The sequence below is a fragment of the Globicephala melas genome, chromosome 2 (assembly GCF_963455315.2).
Source record: "Globicephala melas chromosome 2, mGloMel1.2, whole genome shotgun sequence".
NCBI lineage: Eukaryota > Metazoa > Chordata > Mammalia > Artiodactyla > Delphinidae > Globicephala > Globicephala melas.
Genome location: NC_083315.2, coordinates 53,315,847 through 53,333,585, shown reverse-complemented (window position 1 = coordinate 53,333,585; position 17,739 = coordinate 53,315,847). Strand labels below are relative to the sequence as shown.

Below are 17,739 nucleotides of genomic sequence, written 5' to 3'. Positions count from 1 at the left end.
CAGATGACATAGGGATTAACCAAGAGGTTCCAAGAGTCAAAGAAAAAGATGTAACATTTATAATCCGAAAAAGACAGCTCTGGTGGCAATGAAGAGGGAAGACCACAGGAGAGGTGCAGAAGAAGCAGGAGTAGCTAAGTTAGGAGGTGAAGTCAGACACACAAGGAAGCTAAAGAAGGCCTGGAGTCTGTCAAAGTAAGTCAGAAGGAGAAAGACAAATACTGTATGCTAACACATACATATGGAATTTAAGGAAAAAAAACTGTCATGAAGAACCTAGGGGTAAGACAGGAATAAAGACACAGACCTACTAGAGAATGGACTTGAGGATATGGGGAGGGGGAAGGGTAAGCTGTGACAAAGTGAGAGAGAGGCATGGACATATATACAGTACCAAACGTAAGGTAGATAGCTAGTGGGAAGCAGCCGCATAGCACAGGGAGATCTGCTTTGTGACCGCCTGGAGGGGTGGGATAGGGAGGGTGGGAGGGAGGGAGGGAGACGCAAGAGGGAAGACATATGGGAACATATGTATATGTATAACTGATTCACTTTGTTATGAAGCAGAAACTAACACACCATTGTAAAGCAATTATACTCCAATAAAGATGTAAAAAAAAAAAAAAAAAAAAGAGGGCCTGGGGTAGTAGCTGTGTGGAGACACATCTTAGCCCTAACAGTAGGGTTACTGTTACTCAGGTGTGGGGAAGCCAACAGATCAGGAGACACTGCCAGTGAAAAGATAGTTTGTTTCTCACAGTTCCCAGGAGGAGAGGCCACGTGAGAAGCACCACGGCAGTCAGGAGGCAGAGGAGTGAGGGGAAAACGTGGGCAAGAGACTTCACTGTGGTTTCCGTGGGAAGGACAGGGTGAGGCAGGGTAACCAGGCTCTGGAATAGTATCAGTAGGCTCTGGGACATAGGGGCTGTCCTCAGCTGTCTGCTACCTGGCCCTGAGGGTTTGGGGGCCCTGAGTGTGACAGCCTGATAAAAGGGTGTATAGGGTGTGGGCTCTGGATTGGTTGGTTTGCATATGAAAGGCACACTCACTGGCCAGCTCCCTCTAGGAACTGGCTGGTCCTGGGAGAAGCCATCCATCCACAGGTGGCAAAGCCCTGATGTCAAAGCCTCTGAACACAGACAATTAAAAAACAAGGGCCTGAAGAAGCAGGGACTGACTTAAGATGTCACTGTATGCAGTGATTGGGATCAAAGCCAAGAGTAACAGACAGCAGCCACCCCTCCTCCAGCCCCGCAGCACTGTGAAGGAATTCCCATTAAGTCACAGAAGATCAATGAGACAGAAAAGAGGGTGAAAAGAAAGTAAGGCCAGAAGCAGGGTGGTTACGGCGATCAGTGGGGAGTACCCACAGAACCAGGAAGACGCCTCTGCCATAGGGCAGCCACAGCCCTGGGACTCAGCCCCACACTGATGCTCAGCTGATGTGAAGGAGTCCCGGGCCTGGAGCCCTGGCCTAGCGTCAAGCCTGTTAAAGAGGCAACACAGCAACCAGACCTCAACGTAATGAATCAAACTTTCCACCCCGCTTAAAAGCGATGTTTTTTCTTTCCAAAAACAAAAAAACGAAAAACCACTGTAAGTGGAAAACGTTACAATGCCAGTCTCAATATGCCAGGAACAGTTGCACACATCTGATTTGACTAAAGTCTGTCACGGCAAAATAAATAAAGAAAATAAAAGAATGAGGATGATAACTGCAATATGGAATGTTAGGGCCTAGGCTGCTACCAATTAGTCATGAGAAACAAGACACATCTACTAAACTATCATGCCGTTTAACACAAGTACTCTTAGAAAATAAATACATGCTGTGTGTATCCTGAGGCTGTTAAATGAAGAGGGAACAAATCGTTTGCACACATTTAAAGATGGCTTGTTTGTTCAGATACAAAAGCTGAGAGCATCCCAAGAGGACCGCTGCCTCCCTCCCAACAACCCACTCTCTTCCTGCCGTGTCTTTTTGCCTCAGATCGCTCTGAGCTTTCCGAGTCAACAGATTTCCTGAGCCACTGGTCCTGAAGATGACCGGGATAGAGAAAATGGATGGATTTTGTAACTGAAATGAAAATGATTTCCAACTTGGCCAAGGGCAAGGGGAGAGGCCCCATCTGTGTGTCCACCCGGGTGCTGGAGAGAACAGCACTAGACTGGGAGGTGGCCACACCCTGAGTAATCCCAGGGCACCCTCCTCCGCCCACTCACCGTCAGGAGAAGACCCTGCATCTGGGCACCACCCGAAGGAGGCTGGTGGGACACGAAGCCAGGGCGGTTCAGGTGGGATCCACCTGCATGCGCCACGCCCGTGTCCCCATCTGCAGCTGACCCATGGGGCAGATGCCGCCAAGAGCCCCAAGGTCACATCTGACAAAGGAGAGAACTTGGAACCAAAACTGAACTCTCCTGAACTTGCTTATCTTTAGCTGTCATGGAAGCACACAGAAACACAGGGCGGGACAGAAGAGGAGTGAAAAGCGCCTGGTGACAGCTTGGGCTTCCTCCCATTCAGTTAACCCCTCAGATACTAGAGTCCTTTAGGAGCAGAAATTTCCATCAGAAGAGCACTGATGGGACTTCCCTGGTGGTCCAGTGGGTAAGACTCTGAGCTCCCAATGCAGGGATCCCGGGTTCGATCCCTGGTCAGGGGAACTGGATCTCACATGCATGCAGCAACTAAGAGTTCACATGCTGCAACTAAGGAGTCCGCATGCTGCAGCTAAGCTCAGTGCAGTCAAAATAAATAAATAAATATTTTTAAAAAGAAAAGAAGAAGAAAAATTAAGGCAGATCTTGAGCTGACGGGACGTTCCTACTCTTCTAAGCTCTGGAATCTCAGAAGGGCCATGAAGTCCTCTTCTGAGGAGCCCTGCACGCAAGTCACTGGAGGAAGCCACCCTGGCTGCTCAAGACTTGTTCTCCTTTTGAAAACCAAGGACCTACTGTAGGTTGTTGTTGCAAATAGGTCAATGAATTTAACTCATTTGATATTTTTAAAACCAAAGAAAAAAAAGGATTTTACCACATCCAATGGATTTATAAAACTCACCACACTGCTTTCTAATTATTAATCTAAACAAACAATGCCTTAATGTCACCATGTCCCTGTAGTGCTTCTCCAGTGAAGTGCATTTCTAAGAAGATACCTGAGCCACCAGGAGCATCCCGAGATTATCAGGGGTCCATGAGATTAGCAACAGGAGTCCACAAGCTACTTTCAATATTTCAAAATGCTTTCAAAAGCAGTCCATTTACCCAGGATAAAACTACACAGGCTAATGACAAAGGTCTTTGTTTTGGCTAAAAGTATATCTACTTCAACTTGTATGTCGGAGGCAATGCATACAAACTGTACTCTGGGAAAAGGCAAAACAAGTAAACATAGAAAGCCAAGCTAAGTGTATTCTAAAAAAGCAAAGATCAAAATAGCTTCTCCATTTTTCCTGTGAATTCTTTCAGTGCATTATATATAGCAAGGTAAGTCTTGTACAAATGAGTACAATGGGCTGCCTTGTTAAAGGAATTCAACAAGAAGCTGGACCACCCACTGTAAAGGGCAGAACCCTAGCAGACACACAGCCCTCTCTCAATCTTCCCAAGTCAAGGAATCCAGAAATGTGGATAAGCTTTGTCTTTAAAATGTCTTCCAAAAGTCCTTTTCAATGAGGGCTTGACTGGTCTTGGGGACAGGGGGGTTCTTAATGGGGTGGGACTAACCAGAACTAGGCAAGAGCATCACATACCATTCAGCACCCTGGTCCAGGAGCACCAAGTCCTAGGAAGGCTGGCAGTCACTGTGATAACTGAATATTTGCAAACACACCTAAAGGCAGTACTGCCCCCACAGATGAGACACCTGACTCCTTCCAGAAAAGATGAAACCTACAGAGTAGCTGATCACCATAATGAATGACCATCAGATGAAGGTCCAGCCAGACCATAGCATGGCAGAACAGAACAGAACAGACATATTGGGCTTCTCAGGCCACTGAAAGCTATCAAAGAATTGTGTCAAAAATAATAAGGCCAGGGCTTCCCTGGTGGCGCAGTGGTTGAGAGTCCACCTGCCGATGCAGAGGACACGGGTTCGTGCCCCGGTCCGGGAAGATCCCACATGCCGTGGAGCCGCTGGGCCCATGAGCCATGGCCGCTAAGCCTGAGCGTCCGGAGCCTGTGCTCCACAACGGGAGAGGCCACAACAGTGAGAGGCCCGTGTACCGCAAAAAATAATAATAATAAGGCCTCTAATCGACTAAAATGGACAAAAAACCTGAATAGACATTTTCCCAAAGAAGATATACAAATAGCCAACAGGTACACAAAAAGGTGCTCAACATCACTAACCATCAGGGAGACACAAATCAAAACCACTATGAGATTATCACCTCACACCTGTTAGAATGGCTACTATCAAAAAAAGAGAGAGAGAGAGTGATAACAAATGTTGGTGAGGATGTGGAGAAAAAGGAACCTTTATACACTGTTAGCTGGAATGTAAATTGGTGCAGCCACTGTGGAAAACAGTATGTAAAAAAAATTTTTTTTAATTAAGAATTTAAAAAATTAAAAGTTTTTAATTCCTCAAAAAATTAAAAATAGAACTACCATTTGATCCAACAATTCCACTTTTGGGAATATCTCAAAAGGAAATGAAAACACTATATCAAAGAGACATCTGCACCCCTATATTCACAGCAGCATTATTTACAATAGCCAAGATAATGGAAACAACCTAAGTGTCCACTGACCAATGAATGGCTAAACAAGTGGTACATATACACCATGGAATACTACTCAGCCATAAAAAAATGAAATCCTGCCATTTGCAACAACATGAATGTATGTTGAGGTTATTATGCTAAGTGAAAGAAGTCAGAGAAAAACAAATACTATATGATCTCACTTACATGTGGAATCTGAAAAAAAAAAAAATCTCACAGTAAAAGAGATCAGGCTTGTGGTTACCAGAGGTGGGGGTGGGAGAAACGGATGAAGGTGGTCAAAAGGTGAAAGCTTCCAGTTATACGTAAGTACTGGGGATATAGTGTTAACATGACGACAATAGTTAACACTGCTGTAAGGTATATTTGAAAGTTGCTAAGAGAGTAAATTCTAAAAGTTCTTAACACAGGGAAAAAATATTTTTTTCTTTTGCTTTTTTTTTGCATCTATATGAGATGATGGATACTAACTAAACTTAATGTGGTAATCATTTCACAATATATGTAAATCAAGTTATGCTGTACACCTTAAACTTACACAGTGCTATTTATTTATTTATTTGGGCTGCACATGGGTTTCTCTAGTTGCGGTGAGCGGGGACTACTCTTCATTGCAGTGTGCAGCTTCTCATTGCGGTGGCTTCTCTTGTTGCAGAGCATGGGCTCTAGGCGCATGGGCTTCAATAGTTGCAGCATGTGGGCTCAGTAGTTATGGCTCACGGGCTCTAGAGCACAGGCTCAGTAGTTGTGGCGCAGAGGCTCAGTTGCTCCACGGCATGTGGGATCTTCCCGGACCAAGGATCGAAGCCGTGTCCCCAGCACTGGCAGGCAGATTCTTAACCACTGCGCCACCAGGGAAGTCCCACAGTGCTGTATTTTAATTATATCTCAATAAAATGAAAAAAATAACAAATCATCTTTGGTTGGAGAAGTACAGTAGAAAATGTCTAAGACTGAGCTTGTGATATGGACCGAAAGAAATGATGGGCAGTTCTGTCAAAAGGACTCAACCTGACCAAAGAACATCAATTATAATAACTACAACTAACTAAAACCAATGAATTATATTTAAATCTATGAATTCCACAGTAAATAAACCTATAAAAGCCATAATAATAATTTTTTAAAAGCTAAATACCATTAGGAGAAGTGGTTGATTCCAGAACCAGGGAAAGGAAAACAGAAGATAAGCCTGGAGCATCTTACAGAGCCAGAAAATAAGCACAGTTCAAGAAAGGCTGGGGGTGCTATACACCTGAAACTAACACAACAATGTAAATCAACTATCCTCCAATAAAATGAAATTTTTTAAAAAAATTTAAAAAAAGGAAAGCTGGGGGCACATCAAAGGGACACTGATCCAGCCTGAGAGAACTCCCAATCACCAAAGCTGGAACAATGTGAGCAACCAGATAAATTACAGTAGTATTTGACTATAACCCCTGGAATAAATATGCAATAATCTGCACTGATATAAATAATTGAGTAAATAAATCAACAAGGAAGGAAAAACTGGCTCTTCCAAGAATTCTAGCTCATAAACGCAGAAGTGAGGGATAAAGAAGATCACCATTAGAACACTCCTGCAATAATTACTGCAGACAAGACCTGTCAATGGATGCTAATGTTGGAGGGCAAAATTTAAGGAGAAATAAGATACCTACAGTCTCAAAGTATCGACTCCAAGATGCTTTTTACCAAAGGAAAAATCATAAGTTTATAGTGCAGAAACCTAGCAGACACCATCCTAACCACGTGATCAAAGATAGCCTCATCAGTAGTAATATACATTGGCATTGTATACCCCCTGATATCATGCAGAGAAAGGCATCACTTCAGTAGGATTCCCACCAAAAACCAAAAATCTCAATTTAATGAGGAACAACAGACCAACACTAACTGAGGGAAAAATTTCACAAAGTAACTGATCAGGAGGTGGGACTGCCAGAATGGTGAAGCGAGGAACTCTGTAAATTTGATCCTGCATAAAAACTCTACACTGGCAAAAATTTCCAAGTCAACTTTTTCAGAGTGCTGTATTAACAAAGGCTTGCCATAGTCTGAGGAGAGTCTATTTAAAAAAACAAAAACAAAAAAACCTGATAAACCTCAGTAAGAACAGTAGGATTGGTGGTGTTTTAACTTGACTTACTCCCATTCCCCTCTCCCTAGCTCCACAGTACCTGTGAAAACCAGCTGACTAGATGCCACCAGAAGAGGTAGACTGAGTTTGGAGTTCCTCAAAAAGTCCCAACCCCAGAACAGTGTCGTTATGGGAGCTGATCTGGACCTCGCTCTGTGGGAAAAGCCCTATAAAATAGAACAGGCATTGAAAACAATCAGCAGCAATTGTTCAACATCACAGCTGCCTGGGGCTGCTATACCAGTTGGGGAAAACAAGACAAGTGTATTTTTGGGTAACTGTTTTCTTCTCCTATCCATATTTAAAAGACAATTCTGGGGACTTCCCCACGGAGCAGTGGTTAAGACTCCATGCTCCCAATGCAGGGGGCCCGGGTTGGATCCCTGGTCAGGGAACTAGATCCCACATGCCTGCCACAACTAAGGAGCCTGTGTGCCACAACTAAGGAGCCCACCTGCCGCAACTAAGATCTGGTGCAACCAAATAAATAAATATTAAAAAAAAAGACAATTCTGTAACTATAAAAAGAAGAGCAAACTAACCCAACTCAAACAGAAGGAAGGAAATAATAAAGATTAGAGCAAAATTAATGAAGTAGAAAATAGAAAAACAATAGAGAAAAAACAATACAAAAAAAGTTGGTTCTTTGAAAAGATCAACAAAATTGGAAAACCTTTAGCTAGAATGACCAAGTAAAAAAGAGAGAAAGCGTATATCATTAAAATTAGTAATAAAAGAGGATACATCACCACCAACCTTACAGAAATGTAAAGGATTATAAGGGAATATTATGAACAACTCTACGCCAACAAACAAGGTAACTTAGATGAAATGGACAATTTCCTAGAAAGATACAAATCTACCACAGCTGACTCAAAAAGAAATAGAAAATCTTAATGGAAACCTACAAGTAAAGAGATTGAACTAGTAATTTTTAAACTCCCCACAAAGAAAAGCCCAACCCCACACTGAAGATATCTTCAATTGTGAATTCTTTCAAACATCTAGTTTAGAATACATACCAATTCTTCACAAACTCTTCCAAGAAAAATAGTAGGAATACTCCCCATCTCATTCTACGAGGCCAGTATAGTATTTTCCTTACAGCAAAACCAAACACACACACACACACACACACACACACACACACACACACACACCCCAATATCCCATATGAATACAGATACAAAAATCTTCAACAAATTCTAGTAAATTGAATCCAGCAAATTATAAAAAGGATTATATACCATGACAAATCTTGGGATTTATCTCAAGAAGGCAAGATTGGTTTAACATGAAAAATCAGGACTTCCTTGGTGGCACAGTGGTTAAGAATACGCCTGCCAATGCAGGGGACACGGGTTCGAGCCCTGGTCCAGGAAGATCCCACATGCCACGGAGCAACTAAGCCTGTGTGCCACAACTACTGAGCCTGTGCTCTGGAGCCTGCAAGCTACAACTACTGAGCCCACACGCCACAACTACTGAAGTCTGTGCACCTAAAGCCGATGCTCCACAACAAGAGAAGCCTCTGCAATGAGAAGCCCATGCACCGCCATGAAGAGTAGCCCCTGCTCACCACAACTAGAGAAAGCCCGCATGCATCAACGAAGACCCAACACAACCCAAAATAAAAAATAAATAAATAAATTTATTTTTTAAAAAAAGAAAAATCAATGTAACACATTATATTAATTTAATAAAGGACAAAAGCCACATGATCATGTCAATAGATGAAGAAAAAGCATTTAACAAAATCCAATACTCTTTCTGGATTTTAAAAAATAAAATAAAATAAAAAAAACTCGGACTTCCATGGTGGTGCAGTGGTTAAAAATCTGCCTGCCAATGCAGGGGACACAGGTTCAAGCCCTGGTCCAGGAAGATCCCACATGCTGCGGAACAGCTAAGCTCGTGCGCCACAACTACTGAGCCTGCGCTCTAGAGCCCGCAAGCCACAACTACTGAGTCCATGTGCCACAACTACTGAAGCCCGCGCACTCTAGGGCCCGTGCTCCGCAACAAAGAGAAACCACTGCAATGAGAAGCCCGTGCACTGCAATAAAGCATAGCCCCTGCTCGCCACAACTAGAGAAAGCCTGCGCGCAGCAGCGAAGACCCAACACAGCCAAAAATAAGTAAATAAACATATAAATAAATTTATTTAAAAAAAACCTCAACAAAATCAACAAAGAATAGAAAGGAACTTTCTCTGATAATGGCATACATAAGAGAGCCACAGCTAGCATCACACTTAATGGTCAAAGACTGAATGTTTTCACCCTTAGATCAGGAGCAAGACATGATCATATATAGAAAATCCTAAGGAATCCACAAAACAAGTATTAGGTCTAATAAATGAGTTAGCAAGGGGGCAGGATACAGGATCAATACCCGAAGGACTGACCAATACTTGTTACTGCATTAATGGAAAAACCATTTCAATCTGAATAAAACTGTAGTTTAATTTAATAGGTTTGTGCTGTGCTAATGTTAATTTCTTAGTTTTGACAACTGTAGTACAGCTAAGTAAAATGTTAAAATTAGAGGAAGGTTGGTTAGGGGTATACTATTTTTGCAACTTTTCTATAAAGTCTAAAATTATTTCAAAATAAAAAGTTTAAACATTTTAGAAAACCAATTAGTTCCAATTGGAAGATGCTTGTGATCCAAATCAAGCATTTCTCTCTTTCCTATATGAGTTGTACCACTGGGAAACCAGGCAGTAGATGAGGGGAAGAATTTTTTTATGAAAGTATTCCCAATAATAAATGAAAGAATTAGACCACCATCATTTCACAACCACTAGCAAATAAATGGATGCAGGCAATGATCATCATGGCTGCTAACATCATAAAAAGATGGACCAAGGAGCTTATGTTCCTCACGATGGAAGTGCACCACCTACGCTTGTGGTTTTGATCAAAAAAAAAAAAAAAATCCAACCTGAACCTGATGAAACTCTGATAAAGCATCGAGACTCACCTACCACTTCACAGGAATTACAGTAGAAAGAAATATGTTACATGATCCACAGGAAAGGAATCAGCAATATTCAAGCTATGCAAAACCCTCCAGGACAAATAACTCAGTTTCTTCAAATATATTTTGCAAGGGGAAAAATAAATAAAACAAATTGCAAGGGGTAAAAAGAAAGAGAGAGAGAGAGGGAGAAAGGGAATTTTAGAGGAGGAAATCAAGAGTATGGGAGCTCTAAAAGACAGATCAGCCAACTGCAATGAGGCAACCTTATCTGGATCTGATTCAAACACACAAATTGAAAAAAAAAATATGGCATGTATGAGACAAGTGGAAATTTGAACATTGATTGGGTATTTAATAATATTAAGGAATTAATATTAATTCTTTATAATAATGGTATTGTAGTTTAGGTTTTTAAAAAGTTGTTGATTTTCTAAAGATAAATGCTGAAACATTACAGAAGAAATGTCCTGATGTCTGGGATGTGCTTCCAAATAAAAAGTGGGGGAGGGAGTGAGGGCAATATGGATAAACAATGTTGCCATGAGGTGCTAACTGTTAAACTAGGTGATGGAGACACAGAGGTTCCCTATCTGTGCACTGCTCTTTATCTGTGTAAATAGAATGCAACTGGAAATCAATAACGAGATTTGGGGAAGTCAGCAATATATGGAAATTAAAACATTCCTAAACAAAATGGGTCAAAGAAGAAATCACCAGGGAAATTAGAAAATACTCTGAGATAAATAAAATTTTGAAGGTTTTGTTTTTTGGTTTTTTTTTAAATGAAGCATACTGCTCTAGGAGGTGGAGACGACAAGTACAAGCAAACTACAAACATAGAGTTGGAGCAGGATGACTCTGGATTCAAGCCATGGCACTGTCATCTCCTAATAGGGAACCCTAAGGCAGCTATCAAGCCCTGAAGCTCAGTTTCCTCATCTGTGAAATGGGGATATGAAAATAGGACCATCAGGATGTTAAGATGGAACTGTGCACTAAAACACTTGGCTCATATTAACAAGTATAAGAAGAACCTTCCCATGAACAAGACTATCTCCTGAAGGCAAGCAAGTTTTTAGGGAAAGATAGGTTCTTTTTCTATAACTGGACCCTATTTATGACTCATGAAAGGTATCAAAAGAAAAATTATTTCCAAAAACCATGTGAATGGCAATGTTCAAATATTATTCCTCAAGTATCCCCCAACCTAGCACACTAGAGGGATGTCCCTGCTTAAAGAACACTTGCATTGTCCTGATATGTCCCTGTCCCCTGGGTCTTGCGCTGGTACCTCTGCTTCTTCAAATCTTTTATTACTCCAAATAAGACAAAGATGCTGTGCTTCCCAGGGGCAAAATGTTTCTGCTGGTGGTGAGGAAGAGACTGGGCTCTCCAGGAAAGGGAGGAAAAGAGGACCAAGACAAGATAAATGGACAGAAACAAAAGGAGAACTTTGTCAGGTCCCATTTCAGGCTCTTCTGAAAAAACAAATCATGAAGCCCGGGTAAGCAAATTGGACAGATAACCCTGATGAGCTGGGGGAATAAAGCAAGAATCAAAGGAAAGGGAAGAGACAAAAATCAGAATAATTCCAAGATAAGCATTAGAGCACGCCCTGACTACCTGTTTTCCCAAAAGATGATGGAAAGACACCAAGAAGCCATACTCATATCCAAGAACAGAGCCCCCAAAGCCCAAAAGATTCAGGGAAAAGTCACCTTGGGTTAATTCATGCAGAAACGCTGCTGTTTCCATCATCCTAGAGTCAGACACTGAAAGGTGCCTGTGTTTGAGTTATCTCAAAGCGTATGGAAGCTAAAGGGAAAACATTACACAAGAACCCAGGCAGGGTTTGGGCAGAGGGCGGGCAGCCCATAGCACAAGGGTGCCAAACTCTCCCAGGGCCACAGGATCAGGGCCAGGAGGGGCACGTGGACCTGGGGCTAGTACCCCACTTGACTAGTTACGAAATGGAGTGCAAGTGAGGCAGGGGGGCTTGTGCAGAGTCTCGGCCAGGCAGGACCCCCACCTCAGGCTGAGCCACTCTGAGGCTCATTCCATTTCTGGCAGCAGGGGCGAGGTTTCTGGTTTTAACGTGTTACCCCCCCACCCTGTGGTTGAAGAGGTAGACGAGTGCTTGGACCCCTGCTTCCGCCCTTCACCTCTCTTGGGCAAACCCCTTCCAGGAATGTTTCTTCTTAAATTTCCCCCCAGCTCCTCCTCTGATAACCATGCTCTGCTTTTCCACCACCAGAACCGCCACTCTCTGGGCTGGCTCTGCACTCCTGTCCCCTCTCCTCTGTCAGTCCCACCTGCCTTGGGACCTGTGGTCATTCGCTGCCCGCTTCATCCCAGCCTCTGGTGGCACCGGTCCTGTCCCAGCTGTACGCTCGCTTGGTACTGGAGGTGGTGCCTGCCAGCTAAAGTGAACTCCAAGCCCCCCAGCAACAGGAACCTGAGGTCACATTGGGAGGGAAGGGGGACAGAACTCAGTCACCCCCTTTCTTTCCACCTGTGCCCAGAAGGAGGTGGCTTCTCCAGCCAACTGTCACCAACACCAGGGAGGTCTACGTGACCAGAAAAGGCTTCCATGCCTCCCCCATCGCACTAGCGCACAGCCGAGTGATGCTCAGACTGACCTTCCCCCAGGATGGGGGCCACAGGCAGGACCTGAACCCCCAGGATCACCCACTGCGCTCCTATCCTGCTGGCTCAGGAGGGTTTTCCTAAACACAGCCTGAAATCCAGGAGATGATACCGTGGGCTCAGGCCGTGGAAATAGGACCTCCGCTCAGGTTTGTTCGTGCAAACCAAGCCATGATGTGGACACCAGCCTCCCACCTCCAGAGGCTCAGCAGCCCAGGGGTGGGGGGAGGGGAACCTGGGAACCTGCACTTCCAGCAAGCCTGATGGGGGATTCTCACAGAGAGGGGACCCAAGGACTCCGTTATGGGGACACACCACATAAATAACGGTACAAATCATTGATGCACTGCACGCTCCAGTCAGAACACAGAGAAGCAACCCTCCAGAGACACTGTCAACAGGTCAGGCTTCCACAACTAAAGTCTGCTCTCACTCTGCATTTACATTCACTTGACTGAAGCCCCATTTCACAGCCACCAGAGCAATGACATGACACAGGACAGACCCTGACTGTGCACCACTGTGGGGCCACTGCCTCTGTAGTCACCAAAGGCCTTGAACGAACTCTGGCCTGACATAAAATGTCATTTCCCAGGCTTCTCTGGCCAGCCTCAGTGCCAGCTCTCTGAGATCCTGACTTCAAGGCCGTACACGTCCCTGCGCACAGGTTAAGACCTGGTTGCAGTCTCAGGGGGCCCTGACTCTGTCACGTGCGCCACGCTCCCTGGTCCTCGGACTCGTGCCCTCTGCAGGGAGTCTCCTGAGCTGCCTCTCTGGGCTAGCAGCCCCACCCAAGGACCCCCACAGACATGCCCCACGGTGCAATCGGTCCCCACGGTAAGCTCCAGGTGAGACCCAGACTCTCCCTTCTCCAGAGCCTGGCCTGGGTCTGGCTCAGTGAGGAAGAGCTCAGGGTATTGGTTTGAACTGATGGGCAACAGCAGCAAGGCAGCCACATGCAGCGTGGAATGCAATCGGAGGACGGGGAGGGCTCGGACATCCACAGGACTCAAAACCTAGGCCGGAAAACACCCATCCCAGACTTTCTGGGCCCAGAGAAGTTTGACCTGGCTTCTGAAAAGGGATGGCTCTCCTCCAGACAGGCCTCCTCTCCACACACAGCTGCCACCATCTCACACCCACGGAGCCTCCTTAGGAAGAAGGCCAATTCTCTCCCCAGGAAAGCATTCAAGGAATTTGACTTGGGAACTGGGAGGTTCTGGGGAACTCCTCCTGAAAGCACCATTATCCCTGAGGCCTCGCCCCCGAGGACTGTACCCAGCTTTTGAGAACCCAGGTCAGGTCAGGGTAGAAGGGGAAGCGAACGGAGATGGGTGGGTCCACGAGGAAGATGAAGGTTTCAGAATCCCATGAAGTATTCCGAGGTCATGGAGTCCAGAGATTGCTTTGGGGTTCCAGTCTGAGTTTTCTCATGGGCATGTTGTGGGTGACGGTTGTTTTAAGGGTTAATTGACTTCACGGGTGGAAAGCACTTTGTTAGCTGAAAATAAACTGTTTCTTGAGGCCTAAGTATTCCTAAAAAGGAGGCTACAGGAGCTACCAGCTGAGTAATAACAGGAAGTGATACATGTGTAAAGACTAAAACCTGGAGCCCCACCGGGGTCATGGTGAGCAGAACAGATTGGAGTGCTGAAACGGGGGACCCTGAGGACATCTGCGTAAGGGTGCCCCCTCCCTTCTTGGCTTCAGGAGCCTGGGGAACAGAAGCCAGGAAACCCCACAGCCCTTTCTATCGATGTCATGCTTTGCTGACTGGACAATGGGTACCCCTTGACAGCAAGCAGGCAGCATTACTCAAAAGTGGGTCATGATATAAGCATCACCTCTGTGCTAATTAAATACACAGATTCCTGGGCCCAATCCCAGATGAGCCTGGGATTCAAGTTGTTAAACTGTTATTTTTAATAAGCTCCTCAGGCTGATTCTTACATAAATTTAAGAAGCACAAGCACCAGAATATCGTAAAAGCTGTGAAGTCGGGAAGACCTGGGTCAAATTCTAATACTACTACATAGCAGCTGTGTGGCTTTGGCCAAGTTACTTAACCTCTCTGAACTTCTGTTTATTCATTTGTAAAATAAGTATAAGGCACAATCAGTGCTGCTGGGAGGGTTAGAGATACTCAAACGCATTCATGGTCTTCGTCTAAACTATCCTAAGAGGCAGGAATAACCATGGCCCACTGAGAGTACAAGGGGCTTCCTGGAGTCCGCTCACATGTAATGGTGGCTGAACAAGGCTAATGTCCTTCACCTCAGAGGCCCATATCAGCCCCTACACCGAGACGCAAGCAAAGACAACAGGAGGGAAAGATGGGCTGAGCTCTGGATGGAGGCCAAGACCATCTGCCTTCCTGAGCGATGCGGCCTTAAGGTGGACTCCACTACTAGACACAGCTCCAAGATGGGTATGCAGCCAAGTGCCTCTCTTGGGGTGGGGAGTGTAAAGAGAGAAGAGACAGAAGCATCCCAGACAGGTCCCGCCTGAGGATCCAAAACTTTAGGGAGGTACAGGAGGAGCCCAGAAGAAGTACATTCCTTGGTACTAACTGTGGACAGGGCTTGAAAAACCCCTCAAAGCCTCAGTCTTTCCATCTGGAAACTGGGGTTAATTTTTTAAAAACTAAACAGTCAACTATGGGATGGCACCCAGCTGGGTGGCCTGCTCACAGCTCATGTCAATGGATGGACGCCGCTGTTACTACCCCTGCCCTTTTAACTGGCGTGTCGGCACTTGGCGGCAGTTTCACTCTGTTGCCCCAAGACGAAATGTTATCTAAGACCGAGCTTTACATTCATTCCTGTGTAGGTTGTTAAAGTCGTTCAACATCCTGGCGCTTGGAGCCTGGCTGAAGATAGAGGCTGGGACTTCAGGCTGGGGCGCCCGGGAATAGGTTTCCCTCCTTTTTACTTATAAGGCAGGAGCGGCTGGGAATGAGGACGCCCAGCTGCCTCTGGATTCCAGCCCTGGGATCCCTAGGCTCAGAAGCGGCGTCCGAGTGACAATCAAGGATAGGGTACCCCCGCGCCCCTACATCTATGGTTTCTTGCTCTCCGCGACCAGAGTCGCAGAGTCCCGGCTCGGCCCCCGGCCCCTCGAGGCCCGGCCCTCCGCCCAGAGTTGAGTCGCTCTCTCCGGGGCTCCCCACCCCGTGCCACTCACGCCGCGCCCAACGCCAAGTTTCCGGGAGCGCCCCGGCCCTGCGCGGACCCAGCGCCGCCCCGCCCACTCCGCTCACCTGCTGAAGACGAGGCAGCCCAGGTGGTTGATCTCTTGGTCGGAGCGGTGACGGCTGTAGTCCTCCCACAGGTCCTTGAAGGCCGTGACCGCCAGGATGAAGAGCACGGGCGCCAGTGCCAGGCCGGGCTGAAAGGCGTTCACCGCCGGCACGAAGTTGAGCAGCGCGATGAAGACGAAGTACACGTTGGCCAGGCGATGGAACTGCTCGAACAGGTTCTTGGGCAGGAAGGACAGCAGAGTGTACTTGGTGGTCTTGAGCCGGTTGTCGGCCAGGTGCTGGGCGCTCCCGCACCGCCGCCGCCGCCGCGCGCCCTTGGCCGCGCTCGCCAAAGGGTCTTCGGCGCCCGGGGGCGGCAGCAGATTGGAGCGCACCGTGCGCGTCCTGACCTCTCGGCGCCGCCGCCGTCGCCGCCGCCGCCGCCGTCCCGGGGTCCCGGGCTCCTCAGCCGCCGCCAGCTCCCACTCCATGGCCGCGTATCGCCGCGCCCGGCTCCTTCGCCGCTCGCGCCCGCCCGTGCCAGCCTCCTAGGTGATCATCGCCGGCGGCCCGGCGCGGCGGCGCGGGTTCCCCGCCTGCGGGACGCACAGAGACGCGGTTAGCTGCCGCCCAGCCCAGCCCAGCGCAGCCAGCCAGCCAGCCCGCCCGCCGTCGGGGCCGGGCGCCGCACAGAGACCCCTTGTCCTCGCACCCTCCCGGCCCTTTCCGCCCTGGCGGCTCCCGGCCCCGCCCCGCGCCGCGCCCAGAGTGGGACACCGCGGAGAGCGGGAAACAAAAAGCCGAGCTGGAAACTTTAGAGCAGCTTAGTTTCGTTTCCCAGAAGCATCAGTTCGGTCCACCACCGGAGGAGAGAGGAGGCGGCAGAGTGTGGGAGAAAAGGACCGCAGCCCCCCTAGGCTGGCGGGCTCTTCCCGAGTCCGTGCAGGAGGCTGGGAGCCTCCTGGAGTAAACTAGAATCAAAGTTCAAATGAATCAGGGCATACCAAACCAATGCTACGATTTTTATGTCTTATTTACCAAGGACATCTGCTCCTGGGACCCCAAGAGGATTCTTCATTGTCTCTACACTCTTCCTTACCCTGCCCTTTCAGATTCACTTCTTGGGTGAACTAGACTTTGAACTTTTATGATCATCACTGCCTTTCCTTACTTCCCTAAATAGGATTCTTTTTTCTTTTTTTCCCCTTAATTGAAGGGAGGAATATTTCGCTAAGCAAAGGCAGGCTTTGGTTTGCTTTATTTCTATCTCTTTTCCTCTCTGGTAAACCCTGAGGGCCAAAATATACCTTGTATGCTCTGGTTCTGAAGTGGCCTCTATGACCCAGACTGTGACGGGGCATTGAAGATGGTTGTTGGAAGGGGAAGGGGGGGCCCAGAAGGGTGTGGCAGACGTGTCTGTTGGTGCAAAGGGCTCCCCTCAGTATTCATAGGGAATCAGAGAGAGCAGTGTGTGAAGGGTGGGCAGAGGCTGGGCATGGCAGAAGGTATGGGGAGTCCCAAGTGGAGACAGTAAGACTCGCCCCCAGATGTACTACAGCCAGCGGTGACAGTTTGGCCACTTTAGAAGTACAGATGCGAGAAGCAGGGATTTCTTGCCCAGGAGACCATGGCTGGGAATTTGGGTGAGAGGAGGACTTTTGGGTGCTGCCTATCTGGATTTGGGGAGCTGTTGGCCTCCTCCTCCTTCAGGCCAGCCCCTCATTTCTCTTACTGCATTGGGACACTATCATCTCCCAAGGGACCACCTCAGCAGCCTCTGCTGGCCTGAGTTCCTCCCTCGTGTGCCCGCTGACAAGTCACTTCCCTGGCTTTGCTCAAATCACTTACCTCTTCCCCATGACGCTCTATCAGGATGGTCCTCACCTCCCGTACCCTGGCTTACACCCCATCCAGACAGGACAGGGGCTCCATCTCTACAGGGAACCTTGCCATGGACCACAATATTTACTAGAATCCAGCTTGAGGAGGGT

General features: G+C 46.9%; 1 protein-coding gene across 1 annotated transcript in view; it reads right to left on the bottom strand.

Annotated features, from left to right (window-relative positions):
* Positions 1-16,466, bottom strand: part of ATP10A (ATPase phospholipid transporting 10A (putative)) — a 174,927-nt gene extending 158,461 nt beyond the window's left edge. Inside the window, 1 exon segment of the mRNA XM_030873088.3 lies at positions 15,770-16,466. Within this exon segment, the coding sequence (XP_030728948.1) occupies positions 15,770-16,239 (470 nt within the window). The 5' untranslated portion in view covers positions 16,240-16,466.
* Positions 16,467-17,739: the final 1,273 nt, after the last annotated feature.